General features: G+C 38.9%; 2 protein-coding genes across 2 annotated transcripts; one reads left to right on the plus strand and one right to left on the minus strand.

Moving 5' to 3' along the window:
* The first annotated feature begins 124 nt into the window (after positions 1–124).
* Positions 125–1722, plus strand: LOC134625617 (protein NATD1-like). The gene is made up of 3 exons (XM_063470866.1): positions 125–346; positions 1007–1125; positions 1207–1722. Exons 1-3 carry the CDS (start codon positions 193–195, stop codon positions 1321–1323), a joined length of 390 nt encoding a protein of 129 aa, XP_063326936.1. The 5' UTR covers positions 125–192; the 3' UTR covers positions 1324–1722.
* A 201-nt stretch (positions 1723–1923) lies between these two features.
* On the minus strand, positions 1924–11880 carry LOC134626530 (germ cell-specific gene 1-like protein). The gene is made up of 5 exons (XM_063472434.1): positions 10845–11880; positions 9178–9225; positions 8091–8243; positions 5734–5845; positions 1924–4056 (listed from the first exon to the last, which is right to left on the minus strand). Exons 1-5 carry the CDS (start codon positions 11146–11148, stop codon positions 3753–3755), a joined length of 921 nt encoding a protein of 306 aa, XP_063328504.1. The 5' UTR covers positions 11149–11880; the 3' UTR covers positions 1924–3752.
* Between the last annotated feature and the right edge of the window lie 4261 nt (positions 11881–16141).

Consider the following 16141-nt stretch of genomic DNA (forward strand, 5'->3'; position numbering starts at 1 on the left):
CCAATAAACTGTTCTGATATCACAGTTTTCAGTTAAATGAATATCCTATGAATCCTATTATTTTGTTTTGAAGGTCAAAGGAATTTAATGATTAACTCCTGCCTCATGGCGCACTCTGGCGGACAAGTCAGAGAAGACCTGATCGTCGACGCGCTGTTGTGTTTTAGCTGTTTATTTGATTTTTTTAAATAAATGGCTTTTAGGATACTTTCCAGAGTCTGCACACTGACTCACGGACTGAAATCCTCTCAGACCGCCTTCAGTACGTTAAGCTCCGCCGGCAGTTTAAAGGTTGAACATGACCGACGTAACCAGCGCTTCACGGTCACCGCAGGCAGCAGTACTGGTAAGCACACAGCCGGAGTTGCAGCTCCACTTCCCGCGTAGAGCCTCTAAGAGAGCCCGAGGTGTCGTCGCGGCCTGATGGAGGACATTTGAGATGATTAAATATTTTGAATTTAATATTGTGTGTGATGTGTTTCTCTTTCAGCTTTTTATTTGGATTCCTCTCACACATAAATCGCATTTTGTGTGTAGCAAGCAGATCGCTCAGCGAAATTCCATTTAAAAATGTGTGTTTTAATGGTTTCTTTGGTTAAAGTCAGCTTCTTTTTAACCCATATCAATGTCATATACTTTAAAGGATTCAGTGCCACGTAGCTAAGAGATCGGCATACTTATTGTGATCTGTACTAATGTATTTTGGTGAAATCTTTGCTAAGTCAAGACCTAGCATAACAAGTTGCAGGGGAGAAGTTGGGATCTAAATGAAGGTATTTTTGATGGGAATTTGGTATTTTCTGTTCCAACTGATTTAATTTTGCTGAAAGTTTCAGAAGTTCCCCATTTGAAAGAAAAGAAGCTGTATTGCTTTCTATGAAATAGCATGAGATAATTTAATCTAGGAAATACAAAAATCATGTGGTGATTTTTAGTTTTTTTCTTCTACCTATAAGCATCTGCTTAATATTATTGTAATAAGGAGCCATTACTGTCCTCTTTCTAGCGGACCATGAATGTGGGGTGCTGAAATACAGATTCACCGGGGAGAAGGAGGTGGACCTGATGTCGACCTTCGTACCTGAGACATACAGGGGCCATGGTGTTGCAGCTCTGCTGTCGAGGGTAAAACTCCAGGTCAACTCGTTTCAGGTCATACGTGATTTTTTTCTGAGTAGTTTTAATGTTTGTTTTGTTTCTTCACAGGCTGCGCTGGACTTTGTGGTTGAAGAGAACTTAAAGGCTCATGTCTCCTGCTTGTACATAAAGAAGTACATTGAAGAACAACCAGAGCAGAGATATAAAGAGTTTGTCATCACTTGACTGCAGCTTCTATGGCACCTACATGCTGTATGTCTGTGAAGGTTCTCAGTCATCCAGGTCATCATAGTCTAAGGAGTCCAGACGCTTTTCTTTCCAAGCTCCTTAGACTACATACTGTAATTCTACCTCTAATTAACTACACTCACACAGTGTGCAATGTACAAGTGAGAAATCTCACATCAATGTAATTCAATGTACATTTAAACAATTTCAAATGTAATGTGGACTATATTTGGATAAAATAACCAAAAATATAATTAAACCAATGGGTTGAAGGTGATATTTGTATTATAATAAGAATTTAATAACAGTTTAACAGATAAACTGTGATTCTTTTAAAAATATCAGACTGTGTGCATGCATGACTGAATTTTATACCAATAAAATTCATTAAAATGTAATTAAAAACCTTTGTTATACTATACAAGTGTATCATTATATTATACATGCAGAATTATGTAGTTGATATGTAGAATAAATAATACAACTGCTATGTTATTTTTATATTAAAAAGCTTATATAAAAGGACAGGTGCTCATTTCCACATGTATATTTATTCCTGGACCCCACTAGAGTAGCTTTGCATGATTCACAGTTCAAAATAAGTTTTATTTATCTCATGCTAGGCTTTGGTGTGACCCCTGACTTCATGCTCTGTTTGAAAGAAGCTTTCTGATGATTGGCTGTCCTACATAAAGAGCAGATGAGTGGGACTTCAGGGCTGTTTGACCATAAAGTGGATATCCCCACTGTATGAGATCATACAGAGGCAAGCATGGGGAAAAAAACAAAACAAACTAGTAGAGTCTGAGATTTTAATTCACAGGAATTACTTTTATATACACTGACCTCATAATTTGACACTGTGGCCAGAGACTTTATGTATTTCTGTCTGTATATTAAGAAGGCAGTGTAGGTCCTAATCTGCAGTTAACAGAAGTGGACTAAAGCTAATTAGTGCAGTTGATTTAATTTTTCCTGGCTGATCAATCCAGCTTTAGACTGAGAGATTGCTTGCAATTACCATAAATAGTAACTAATCACAGAATCATACAGAGCCAAAAGTAGAAAAGACTTTGTAAACCTTAGTGTTTAAAGTACCCTATCTCATGGGTATTACTTGTACATACTTTGACCTCTTTGGTTGAAACTTTGGCCATGTGTAATACAAACCATATGGAACTAAGTGTACAGTGTAATGTAGAAGCTTGTTTAGGTATCAATATTATTAGTAATATAACTCTGTTATAGTGAGCCTACGTTAATAAATGCAGCAGAATAAATCACAAAAAGAAAGAATGTGGGAAAAATGGGCTCCGGTGTTACCACGAGCCTCGAATCACAGATGAAATCAGCGTGTTTGGCGAGCACAGCTGGATTCTCGCCAGCTGATGAGATTAATTCCCCCACAGCAACAGCAGCAGCAGCATGACAAGAGATTGGCCACAATCGAGCGTTTAATTGGGTTTGCTTGCTAGTTTTTAGAAGAGCAACAAAGTCAGTGAAAAGCACAGCTGTATTTTATTTCATCTTCATTACATCCTCAGTGACAGAAACTGTGAGCTCGAGAGATATTCTGCTTTTTTATTGTCTGCTTTTGTTCCAACAGATGTCAGTCTTACTCCTGTAAACATGTTTTCCTGCACTTCTGTGTCGGCCTGATGCTGTCAGCGTTTGAGTTACAGCATGTCTCACATCAAAAGTACCAGAGTATAAAGACAGCAGCTGTTTCAGGGGAGTTGACAGAAAAGGCAAATTCCTGATGTAAAATCTTATCGAGAGATGTTCTTTAAAAAAAAAAAAAATCCTGAACAGTCAGTCGTGGAGAATATCTACAAACTTTGCAGCTGTCTTGGGTTTTTTCATTGTTGGAGTGGCTGTTTTGTGGTTGTTTCACAGGTTCAGTGGTTGTTTTGTATATCTTGGCAGGCATTTGTGTCCCAGTTTGCTATTTGACATTAATTTGTTGTCTTTTTTAAATCTTTTATAGTTGACCGACTGTCCAACATCAGATGTTACTGGACACTTCAAACAGAGTCTGGTCTGTGCAGGCAGACCTGCGGTGATTCGGCGATACGTCCCTGATGGTACAGAATGAGGTAATTTTCTCTTCCTCTCGCTAAGCAGATCATTGAGCCTCGTTCTTCAGAGGACAGTCTGATCAAACCTAAATGAAACAGGCTGGCTCAGCAGAAGCTAAAGCAGAAATGAAGGATCAGTCTTTCATCAGGAGCATTTACATCCAGTTTAGTGTGAAATGTAGCCCTTTTCCCTTCCCTGCTTCTCACATTATCTTTTTTTAAGAACCAGACACATCTGATGTGTGGAGAGAAACAAAATATACAAAAAAAGTCCTGAAGTAAATATTTAAATCCAAGAACAAGAGTCAGTGTAGGCCCAGGAAATCAACCCCAGAAACATTTCCATCTTTAACAGTACGCCTCTCCTTGTGGTTCTGGTACATTGTCCATTTCGACCTCGTACGCTGTTCCTGTGGACGGCTTGTGGCCATTGACCGGCAGTTCTAGAGGTGCCTCGGCATCAACCGGCACAGTAGTCAGGTACATGTCCCACATCTGCTCGGGGACGTTCATCTCCATCATGTTCTGCTTTATCATCAGGCTCTTCTCGATGTTCCGCCGTTTGTATTTAAACTCGATGATTGTCTTTGTGTAGCGGTTCAGTGCCGTCACTGCAGACCCCATGCAGGTGCCGAAAGAGCCCCATGCTAATCTGTGGAGAGGGTTAAAAAGAGGGTTAGTCTACTGCTGAGCTGCAGATGTAAGAACCCCAACAATAAACACGGCTCTACACAGATGTACCAGCAGTGTTGTTTGTGCTGTGTGCTATTTTAGTTTACAATCAAGAACTGGTAAAATGTAATCCCATTCCCAGGGCTTCTGCCGCCTTCCAACTCAGTAGTTGTAACTGTATCCAGTCCTACGGATATAACCAATCATGTCAGCTACCTTGACAGGCGAGAGACAGACCTTTGCATTGACGACTTTTCAGTAACAAGTCCTCAGCTAATGAACGTACCCTAGATAATCCTCTTCTTCTTACTCTAACACTGATTATAATCTTCAGCTGTTTTTAGTATGACCTAAAATTAGTGATTGGGCCCATGAACTCACCAGAAAAGCATTTACTGAGCCTTTATTGTGAATAACTGGAATGCAGGCATCCACACACTGCATTCATAATATCAACCCATCTGTCAACAAAAATAAAAACACAAATGGCAAAACTAAAACTTCCTGATTTTTGGGCAGGTATGCAACACTGCACAGTATAGCAACAGACACGCCAAATCCTTCTCTTTAAACATGCCCGATACCCTTCATCTTCATTGTTCAGTGAGTACCATCTCTTCTGCACATAATCACGTAGTTTTGGTGCAGTTATTGAAAGCCAGTTGAACAATCTGACAGTACTGTAAGTCCACCCTCACTGTTTCCAGGTGCTGCTAATCAAATGTACCGATTAAAATGATCAAAAAGTGTGAGAATTTTTGTAAAAGCTGACGTTTTGGAAGTTTTTCATTCATGTGAAATACGTAAGTAATGCCACAACCAGGTATGGGCATCCCAGCAAATTCATCCCATGGTCAGACCGTGCAATGCTCAGAAAAGTGCAAAAATCCACAGAGCTAAAACTCACTTAAAGTTCATGACAGCAAAATTAGAAACATTCTGAACGACTATTGTGTGCAAAGGTTGCCTGCACAAAGCATGTTCTCTCTAAAAAGAACATGGCAGCATGGCTTAGGATTGCAGAGTTCAGTCTGAACCAACCACAAGACTTCTGGAACAATGTCCTGTAGTTGATCATAATGCACAGCGCCACGTTTAGAGAAAACCAAACACTGCATATCAACACAAACACTCCATACCAACTGTAAGCACAGTGGTGCAGGGGTTATGATTTAAGCTTGTTTTGACAGGTAAAAATCTTGGCCCAAACTGCACCATACAACAGTTTATTATTTCAAACACAGGAGCAAAACTACAATAGAATGGCTATAAAAAGAAGAATCCAGGTGCTGTACATGTGCAGAAATGTGAATGGGAAAGCATGCCTCACATTAGAAGTGTGACTCCTGGAAACATAAACTACTGTTACAACCTCAGAAAGAGTCTGGTAGAGTTTGGCTGTGGACAGTAGAACCACTGTCTACCAATGTCCGGTTCATCATGGAATCTTTGAACTCAGTCAAACCCACAATACTGCTGCCTAGCTGACTGATCGAGCACCTGCATACAATACGGTGGCTGTGGATGAGTCTCAAGCCCGAGAGGCAAAAGATTATTTAGAAAATGGAAGGTAGTGAGCCTTAATTTGAGCCGTGATTATTTGATCGAGTGAGTAAAAATGTCAAAACAGCCAGAGATGAAGGTTAAAGTTGCTTACAAATAAGACCAGCTGTAGTCCCATGTTTTGGGTCTCCAATCTTCTGGCCCGGTGGCAACAGCCAGCTGGAATATGGTAGTAAACATCATGTGGGCCACCATCCCACAAAGGCCTGAGAACAAAAAAAGATAAAAAGTCAAAAACACCAAGTCAACAAGTGACTGTTCATTCAAACCACAAAAAAAAAAAAGACCAAAACTAAATTTAATAGAGTTGGGTTTGTGAATCTGTGACAACCGAGAGAGGACCACAGTGATGGCTCTTTATCTTAAAATTTATATGAAGCAATTTATTTGTGTATAGGATTAATATTTGGTTCTTTTTGAGGCTCGTAGTGCTAAAGTATGACTAAAAGATCCCCTGTTTTAACATGGGAGTAGACAAATCCCTACTTCTTTAAGATTCCAATCTTTCCGGTTGTTATGCTGGATTTTTATGTTTTTCCTGCTAATATTTTTTTGTGTTAATTGTTTTCTATGCCTTTTGTCTTTTCAATGTTTTTTTATCCTAATGTTAATCTTGTTATGCTAATGTAGTGTTAGCATAACAAATTAAGTGTTTTTAATACTGATATAATGTATTTCTATTTTTAATTCTATTAAAAATGTATTTCTATTTTTAATAGAAATACATTGTTTTTCTAAAAAGAATTTTTATGAATTCAGAGGGATAAGAAAATAGAATTTAGTTGAATACGAACTGCATGGCCCCTTAGTTCCAGTTAATGAAACTCTTAATGCTTCAACATACCAAGAAAATTTCATGCTCCCAACTTTGTGGGAACAGTTTGGGAACGGCCCCTTCCTGCTCCAGCATGACTGCACAGCAGTGCACAAAGCAAGCTCAAGAACAGTTTCCTCCCAAAAGCCATAACCACCCTGAAGTCACACATGCACTGATAAACACAGTTCCACCCCCCATTCCAAGGACTTCCCTCTATAAACCACCACCGTGCAATATTTAATTCTATGTGCAATAACTCAAACTATATATACATAGCACTATTTATTTACATATTTATTTCCTTTTTTTTTTTTTACTGGATTGTATATTTGTACATTTTATAGATTTTTTTCTCTAAATACTGTTCATATTTATATAATGCTGCAGAAACTGTGCATCTCATTGTACATCTGTATAGTGACAATAAAGGCATTCTATTCTATTCTATCCTCTAAGCTCCATAAAGACATGGATGAGTGAGTTTGGTGTGGAAGAACTTGACTGGCCTGCACAGAGTCCTGACCTAATTCATAGAACACCTTTGGGATGAATTAGAGTGGAGACTGTGAGGCAGGCCTTCTCATCCAACATCAGTGTCTGACCGCACAAATAGTCAAAATTCCCATTAAGTCACTCCTAAACCTTGTCGAAAGCCTACCAGAAGAGTTGGAGCTGTTATGACTACAAAGAGTGGGCTAACATCATAAACCTAATGGATTAATGGGATGTCACTGAAACTCATATGCGTGTGAAGGCAGATGAGAGAATACTTTTGGCAATACATTGTATTTATGATTTGTGAAAAACGATCACATGCAGTAAAAGACAACTCCAAGTGTGGATGATCCACATTTGTAAAACATAAAAAGAGTACATTAAATGACTGTAGTGACCGCTGAAGCCTGAAACATCCCTGTACAACGTATACGTGATTTTCTGACTGACTCTGGGTGAGGTGGACTGGCCTGCCTGATCCAGGCTCTCCCTCAATCAGCAGCCTGCCCCTTCACAGCTGCTTTTCTTGGGATTAACTAATAACAACAGGGGGGGATGGGAGTCGGGGGATGGGGGGAGTTGAGGGGGCGGGAGGGTGCTCCTCTGGGCAGGTCTTGGCGCAGTCCAAAACCGCAGCCCCGGCTTCAATCCGATTAGTCCAGAAACCAGCAAATCCTCCAAGGCAGCGAGTGGACGCAGAGCAGTTAGCTGCTGCGAGCGCTTGCTCACTGTCAGCCTCATCTCATCCAGCCACCATGACCTGCTGCCCTGCTGCTTTTATTTACTGCCACACAAACTTCACCTATAATTTAACTCCATGTTTCCTGTTGATGTTAAAGGCTCTATACTTTAAGTCTCTCCTTATTTAGCATTTAAAGATTTAATCACGGGTTTAGGATAAAGTTGATTTAAGCAGTCAGCAGCTATAACTCCTCTTATGAGCAACTGTTGGCTTTAATAAACATGTCCCACCAACATCCATTTACAGAACATTTATCAGTAAAAACCAAAAATTAATGAAAAGGCTAAATGTTTAAAGGTTTAATTAAAAGTAAAGAGGCATAAATGCTTAAGGGGAATTTAAGTTGTGAACATGAATGTTTTTATAGCATGCACTGGAGCTCATTATGCAGTGTTACCTGACAGGGCAGTGCACATGGCAGCAAAGGCACTGAGCTTCAGTTTGTTCATGACACTAAAGCAGGGGCACTGCTCCAGAGTCATCAGAGCCCCGCCCGCGAAGAGCAGGGTGAGGTACAGGGTCTCCGCCACGATACACAACCACAGCACTCCTGTGAATACAAAAAACAAACAAAAACAGGGAGGAAGCATAATCCTGCATGTCTAAAGGCAGACAAGCATGCATGTACAACAGGACTGCTCATTTTATGTCTGGAGATCTGAATGAGCCTGTCTAGACTGCATGGATTTATAAAATCAGGACAGCAGCTGCTAATTCTAGATTTTCCTTACAAGCAAGACTTGCAAAGGTAAGATTTCTCAGTATGAGTGTAGTGGAAGGCCCTGGTTACTAACATGTTTTCCCAACCATTTTACTGGACATGCATTAAGTTTTATAGCATTATTAGAAATAATGTTGGGTAACATATTTAGAAAGTCACCAATACTTAGATATCAAGCATGTAAAATACTGTAAATCATCTTGAGGCATTCACGGTACATGTAAGTGTAAGACTGTGTCTTAGTTTAGAGACAGAGACATAATGTTTGTCGTTGTGAGACTCGAGTGTTTTGTATGCCCCACATCCACCCTGAACTCCTGAGCTGCATTAAATTAACCCAGTTAAAACTGGAATAACAACAGGTCAACAACAAGTCCATGTAATTTACATTGATTTAATTCATGTTAGTTTATGGCAATGTTTTTAGTTGAAAATCTTCTTTAATACAAAGTCATGTTGCTTTTGTAAATTATTGTCCCATTAAGCATCAAATAGAAACTAAAGACGGGCATAGATACCTAAGACCATGCAGCATCTTTGACTTCTTATTCAGATGTTTTGAAGCCCCAAAATGGCAAAATTGGAGATTCCAGAGCGGGACTTTATGAACTAATGGTTGACATCATGGGAACTATGTCCATCTTTTATATACAATCTCTGTTATCCTCTTGAGGTCAAAGTACCCATAAGGTAACTCTGAGGTGTCTTACAAGAAAACTCTAAGAAATCAAAAGACAGTTAAAAATATTAAAATCTCACCAACCTCTTTCATTTTCAGGTGCAATATCTGAGAATTCTCGACATTCAAACCCTGAAAAAAAGGGGAAAAAGTAAGTTTTCTCAAAGAGAAGAATCCATTTTGACACTAATCACGAAAACACCCTTAAGAGCTGCAATCCCCAGCATCAGTTCTGTACGCTGACATTATTCGCTGGGTCATTCCAGCTCAAATCAACGTAGCCATTCTGCTCGACCATCTCCCATTTGCTGTAAATTTCATTATGCACAGTTTGGACAAATACAAGAAAAAAAAAGTATTGTATAGATGGGACTAAAATTTCATAGCAGTCATTTTATATGCCCAAACTTTGAACTATAAACTTTTTATGCAAATTGAGCAGAAAATGTTCTACAAACTTTGCTGATTTAATATGGAATTCTTTTTTAAATGTGTATCTGTAAGAAAATCTCACATTCATGGTTATTTGTTCAATCAGCTATGCAAATTCTTGTGATTGTCAATAAAATGAATTAAGTGCACTCAGTAGTACCAAAAATACTTACATGCAAGTATTTTTTTTACAAGAAGTCATGACTTTTGAATATTATATATTTTTAAAAGTATATTTTGATATAATGTGAGTCCACAAACACTGACATCTTTGCACCGCAGCCGCAAATATAAACTGATTGTAGCATCTGATGATACTTTTTTGGTGATATGGCACCTTGGTGTTGGAGCCCCCAAGGAACTGACTCTTGTGCTCTGATCATATTGGTGAAAATCAGTAGACAATTTGGCTCTTAGTTGCATGCAAATCCTTATAAAAATGTATTTTTCTGAGATTTATTACCAGAGCTTATGAAACCAACTGGGGCGGCTTGCATGCAACAGCAATGGCTGTAATCTGGAAGCTTTACTGTTTGGTTTATTTTGCTCTGTAACAATGACACTTTCATACACATACATATGTCCTGTAATGTGACGCTCTAAATTTTATAGTGAAATTTATTTCTATTTGAAAACATTTGTACTTTTTCTTCCTCCATACCAGGCAGATTGCTGCTTATCTGTCAGTATGATTCCTGTGGAAAGCATGTACACGTTTGTAATTAGGTTTTATGTTTCGCTTGATGAGATTTAGCTTTGACCTCAAGTAGAAAGCTGTAGTTATGATGCAACATGAAGGACCTTTTTGCAGTACCTGCATGCAGCATGTCACAGCATTAATCCTAATCTGTACTTTGTCTTTTTCATTTTCCTCGTGCACTACCTTACCCCCTCCACAGGTGTAGCTTTTTCATTCATTATTATTGGTCATAATGACCCAAAATATTACTTATGAACAATATTGCACTGTTTGAAATGCTATTTCCCTATACACAGGCATAAAACAACAGGAAATCTAGCTAAAATGTGCTGAATTTACACCTAAAGAGAATTTAACCCAGTTTACTCGAGTGCCAAAGCACACTTGCAGCTGTTTATCTCACCTTATCTGTGCATTATACATAAATGACCTTAAATGGCTCAAGAGATTGCCTCCAGATGGTGCGATTCCAGTAACTGGGTTGACATTTATAAGCTGTAGATTAATTTGAGAGACTGTCTTGTGCATTTACAGGAGCTGCTTCCTCCATTAGCTCTTCCTGTTTTTGAACGTCTGCAGCCCCAAAGCTAAAGGGCTGAAGAGCTTAGGGTCATCTTACCGTTCATGTCGGCCGCCTCCTCGCAGGAGAAGAATATCCCCGTGTGGAACTTCCTCATCAGAAACTTCTCCTCCCCCGTCTCAAAGATGTACTGCACTAGGCGGCTGTCGTTGAGGTTGGTGCTGTTGAAGCGGATGCAGTACCACTCCTTCTTGTTCACCGGTGGGCCTGTGCAGAAGGGTTTGGCCACCTTCCTGGTCCCCTCGCACCAGTAGCTGGTGGTCACCGCGGATAAGGCAAAAGCAAACGCCACAAAGTTGAGGGTGAGCGCCAGAGAAGCCCGCCGCCCGCGCTCTAGCCTCATGGTCGAGGCAAGGCCAGAGGAGATGAAATGAAAAGGCAACTAATCCTGGCTTTTGATATGTAGCCACCGTGTTTCGCCTCCCAGCGGATATATCAAATCTTCATAATCTTGTTGCATTTGGGGCTCCTTGGGTGAGAAGTGTGTACATCCCTCTGCCGGCTCTTCTGATGTGCTGCCACCTTGATGAAAGGGTCCATCCTCTGCACTCCCACAGAGACAATAGAAACCCATGGCACTATTTGTTTTCCTTCATTTGAACTCCTAAACTGTCCCCTCTGTGCTGCCACTTCAAACTCTTCGCTCCTCCCCTTCTACAAAGCTCTGCCTGCAACATTATCCATTACAAATGGCAAATTATAGTCCAGACTTCCTTTGAACATATTAGTAAAAAGCAAAGATTACAACAAGCTTAGATTGTAATCCAGAAGCAGGCTCTTCCCTGAGTTTCCTGCATTTGCAAAGTAATTGCAGCCGCAGGCATAAGATCAAGTCCCTTTTTACAGTTGGTGACCCGTGACATAATGTGGACAGTCTCATATGAAAATCCATTCACTGCGTGTGTGTGTGCAAGCAGGGCAAATCTCTTCTAATAGCCTGCTGATGTAGCACACAAATGAAGACAAACTACTTAGAAGTACAGTATCTGAAGGAGACAGATGGTAGGAGGAAACATCTGCTGCCTTTACTCTGATGCTTTTGTCTATAATTTGCTGTCTTTAAACTTGTCGTAATTTTCTGCAGCTCGAGAGTTTCGCTAACAAATGTGTCGTCTTTGCTTTGACCTGTAGGCAAATGACTTTAAAAGCTGACATGCACAAGTGTCGTGCATAAGTTCCTCAAGTCTCATCTATTATTAGAGACTTTCTATGGAGAATGTTGAGTAAATCAAACAGACTTGCTCTACTTAAACGTGCCTTCGGAAACATTTATCATCTATCACAGTCTTTTAATTTTCAATGTCCCAACAGACAAAGACTTTTGCCTCAAACAGCAAGTAGGCAGTGCATGAAAAACAGACACTTGGCCCTGTCAAGCTCTCCAAACTTAGCTGATTCCCAGCTGTTAATGGTGTTTTACAGATTGTGAAGCTGGCATTCACAGGTGGTGAACTCCAACGTGATTACCATCACAAACTCTAACAAAAACACTGCATAAAAAAACAGCTAACACTGATGTTGTCTATTGTTTTGCTACCATCATAATTATTGTTTAAGGGTACAAATAATAACAAGTACAAACTACAAAAATTATGCTTCCTGTATTTGCCACTTCAGGCTGATGTTAAAATACGAAAATGGCATTTAAGGATGATAATTAGTATGCTAACTGTGTCGTACAATAAACCACACAGTAGCTTCTATGGACAGTTTCTCTCTTTGTAACAATTGTACTGTAGTTGAACTGCTTCATAATTCTGACTGTATTGGATACTGCACAGCCAATCCACCATAACACTTATTCTGGAAGAAATCAGTGGCTAACTTTGTAAGTATTTTGGCAGAAATATTTCGTTTTAATTTAGGGATTTGAGATTACATAATTTTTCTAGTTATGACTTCAGAGTACTCTGAGACATTAGCAATTTCTATTTCAAGGAAAACTACCAAAACAACAACAACAACAACAACAAAAAGATGCCATTTTAGAAGACCTGTTTCTTTATTGTTTTGGTAGTTTCAGCTGTTAGCCTCGATGAAATTAACTGTAATAATCTTGGTGGTCCCTGCATTAGGACAAATCACAAGTGGACCAGAGAGGGTTCTCTGTGGCCAAGCCCACTATGGGTTGCCCATAGAAAATCATCTCTTGGTGCCCACAAGAGGCAAAACTAATGCAGCGGCTAGCTCAATGGGGCGGCCCCCAGAATCCCCACATAGGGGTCCAAAAGGGCAGCCCACAGTTCACCTACACTTACTCACTCTGAGCCCTCATGGGTGTGTTTGCAGGGTTAGCACAGTTAAATTGTTAACCAAGCTTGCTAGCTTAGCCGATAACTTCAGTTATGTATGTATAGGAAAACTAATATTAGCTAACATTAGAAGAAAGCTAGTTTTATGTAATGATGCCCATCTGGGTAAAAGTGGAAGGCTGCCAAAAGAGCACTCAACTTTATTGTTTTGGTTTTCAAATGTGTCTCTGAGCTGTTGCGTCCAATAAATAATGCTAGCAAACACTGATGTCGCTGCTCACACAGACAAACTGCAAGTTATTGCAAGTTAAACTAAAATACTATATGAAGTAGATGAGATTGTGTAATTGTTTCTAAATCTTAAGGCTGATTTTGTAACTTTGTTTGCCAATTAATTATCTCCAGGTTACCTGTATCTTAGTTGCTAACATTATCCTTGCAAGTTTGCTAGATTACTGTAGATTACTTTGATAACTAAAGTAATTCCAACTTACTTAACTGATTTAGCCATCAACAAATCATGTAATGGCATGAAACAAACATATATAACTAACAGCATGGGGCAGTTAGCCAGTTAGCTGTAACCTAACTATGCAGCATGTATTTGACATTTTGCCCAAGTCGTTATAAGTACTGAAACTCAGGTATACAGTATATGCACTGGTCTCTCAGTTTTTGTTTACACTGCACTGTGTACAGTAGTCGGAGCACTGGCAGCTGTGCAGATCATTTAACTGCCCTGGATTTGTAAACTCCTTTAAAGTATCCGAGATCTCGAATTTTCCCTCTCATCATCCTCATCATGTTTTTGGAGTCAAATCGAGTCAAATCCAGAATACACTCAAACGATTCATATAAACTAAAACACAAAAGCTTAAAAAGAAACTGTACTCCGGGATTAGTGTGATGAAAATCCACAGTAATGACCACGATAAACTCATGTAGGGACAATTTGACTTAACCGTGTTACACAATGTCCATTACAGTCATAAGATTTAAAAGACAAGGCCATATTAAAATGGGTTTCATCTGGAGTAGACACTGATAGAAAATAAACAATAACAAATAATATAAGGGGGATTTTTGACCGTCTGTATGTTTGCCTCATTGCTGGCATTTATATGGTAAGTAGGCATAGACTTTTAGTGATTCCTCTGAATGCACATAGATTATACTGAACATTAGCTTCCATGTAGTAAATTACAACCACAGGATACTTAAGTCCAGCGTTACACTTGATGAAGTGGTAAGCCGGTTGGTACAATGAACAGTTCCCAGGCTCATTGCTTTTTACATAATAATACCTGCCAGTTTACGAATGACAGATGTGAGGTTTGAGCGAATGCCTTTTCCCCTGATGTACAGATGCTCAACATTTTGTGCAATTTTGAACTAAACCTAAACGATTATGTAAAAGTATGTGATGGTATTTTAAATGTGAAATGAATGACTTGGACTTTACCTAATCTGATTTTGCAAAGGTAGATGCAGATTTACACAGAGACTCTCCCGGATTATGTTTATGCATAAAGGAAAATTTAGGATTGCTTTGTCCAACTTTAACTTCATATAAAATACAGAAAAATCCAAATAAATGTGCACTGGCTTTCACTTCATTCACCAAAGCCGGTACACCTTGCACAGGATGAAACAGGATTATAATCAGCTGTTATGTGTGTCAGCAGTGACCTCTTGGTCCCTGACGTGAGAGCTGTCGATAGATTATTGTAGATTAATTCTGATGCTGATCACAGTATAGCACAAATACTCTCTCTATGTACATATCAACAGTTGTGGTTAGAAGTTTACATACACTCATCGTGGGCATGAATGTTGTCATTTTGGGCTTTTAATGATTTCTTTGAATTGTTCTTTTTCAGGGTGTAATCATTGTACAACATAAATCTTTAATCACTTTTAAAAAACATGAATCGGATACACCAGTTTTCATTTATTTTTGATTTTCTTGAATCCACACAGATTAAAAAGTATACGTTCAGGATCAAGTATATACATAGACCCACTTGAATCTTTTAATAAGTGGTACTGAAGGTTTAACAATGTCTTTAATCTTGATAAAACCCTCAATTGGATTGACCAGTGCTGAGGACAATGGGAAACTCAGGGATCTAAGAAGGAAACACGGTGATATACACAAGTTGGAAGGTCTCTGTAGATTTGAAAATTACCAGATAACTGTATTGAAGTACAAATTATTCAATGTGTGTGCCAATGTCTGGAAGGAGACCCAAACTGTCTTTATTTGTCAAATTGTTTGACATCACAAATTGATTGTTATTGTATTGTTTCTTAATGGTTTCTTTAATGGTTAATACACCAGTATGCATAAGCTTTCAATATGATGTCTTTAATGCTAAAACATAATTGTTGTTATCTATGATTTTTCAAATTTACTGTTTTACAAATACTGTTATATTAATACTACTTTAAATATTAGTACCTTATAACATACAGTTGATTAATTGTTTTCCTAAAATTCAAAATGCAGTAATTTGCTTTTTAAGTCTTCCGATTTCTCTTAAAATCAGAGACATTTTTTTATTTTGCTCCTGGTCAGTTTCATTAATTTTATTCTTTTTGATTATTTTTTAAAAATGGGGCTTTTCTTCCTCATTGGGCTGCAAAGTTATGTTTGCACTAAATTCGGAAAAGGCGTATCATCGGGCGTAAGTATGTTGTCGGCTGTTTGTCCCCAGATAAGATTATCTGCGTCTCCACTATAATAGTCTTGGACTAGATTACAGCACAATCTGCTGCAGTGGTGGGAAACCTGCAGTGACTGAAGGTAATTACAAATGGACAGTTTCTGGTGTTTAAGCCTCTGCAGCTCTCTTTAGGGCAACCAAGCTCAAACACTTGGCGACAAATGGCTCAAACCACCCAGTAACATATGATTAATTAACCTCATGTGGTGGCTGGATCATCTCTGACACCCCTTTCATTGCACTTTTAGCTGTTTTTTTTGTCTTTTTCCTGTCACATCACTTTCAGGCATTTGACCTAACTGACCCACATCATGAAAACAATTTAATATTCCACCTAAGACACTGCTGTTCTTGATGC

The sequence above is a fragment of the Pelmatolapia mariae genome, linkage group LG4, assembly GCF_036321145.2.
Source record: "Pelmatolapia mariae isolate MD_Pm_ZW linkage group LG4, Pm_UMD_F_2, whole genome shotgun sequence".
NCBI lineage: Eukaryota > Metazoa > Chordata > Actinopteri > Cichliformes > Cichlidae > Pelmatolapia > Pelmatolapia mariae.

What these genes read in the sequence shown, in the direction of transcription:
- LOC134626530 (XM_063472434.1), bottom strand. Translation starts at nt 11,148, where the DNA reads ATGAGGCTAGAGCGCGGGCGGCGGGCTTCTCTGGCGCTCACCCTCAAC. An exon ending in GGAGGCGGCCGACATGAACG is followed by an intron (nt 9,226 to 10,844) that starts GTAAGATGACCC and finishes CCTTTTTTTCAG; the next exon opens with GGTTTGAATGTCGAGAATTC. An exon ending in TGCACCTGAAAATGAAAGAG is followed by an intron (nt 8,244 to 9,177) that starts GTTGGTGAGATT and finishes TTGTATTCACAG; the next exon opens with GAGTGCTGTGGTTGTGTATC.
- LOC134625617 (XM_063470866.1), top strand. Translation starts at nt 193, where the DNA reads ATGGCTTTTAGGATACTTTCCAGAGTCTGCACACTGACTCACGGACTG. An exon ending in CACCGCAGGCAGCAGTACTG is followed by an intron (nt 347 to 1,006) that starts GTAAGCACACAG and finishes TCCTCTTTCTAG; the next exon opens with CGGACCATGAATGTGGGGTG. An exon ending in TTGCAGCTCTGCTGTCGAGG is followed by an intron (nt 1,126 to 1,206) that starts GTAAAACTCCAG and finishes GTTTCTTCACAG; the next exon opens with GCTGCGCTGGACTTTGTGGT.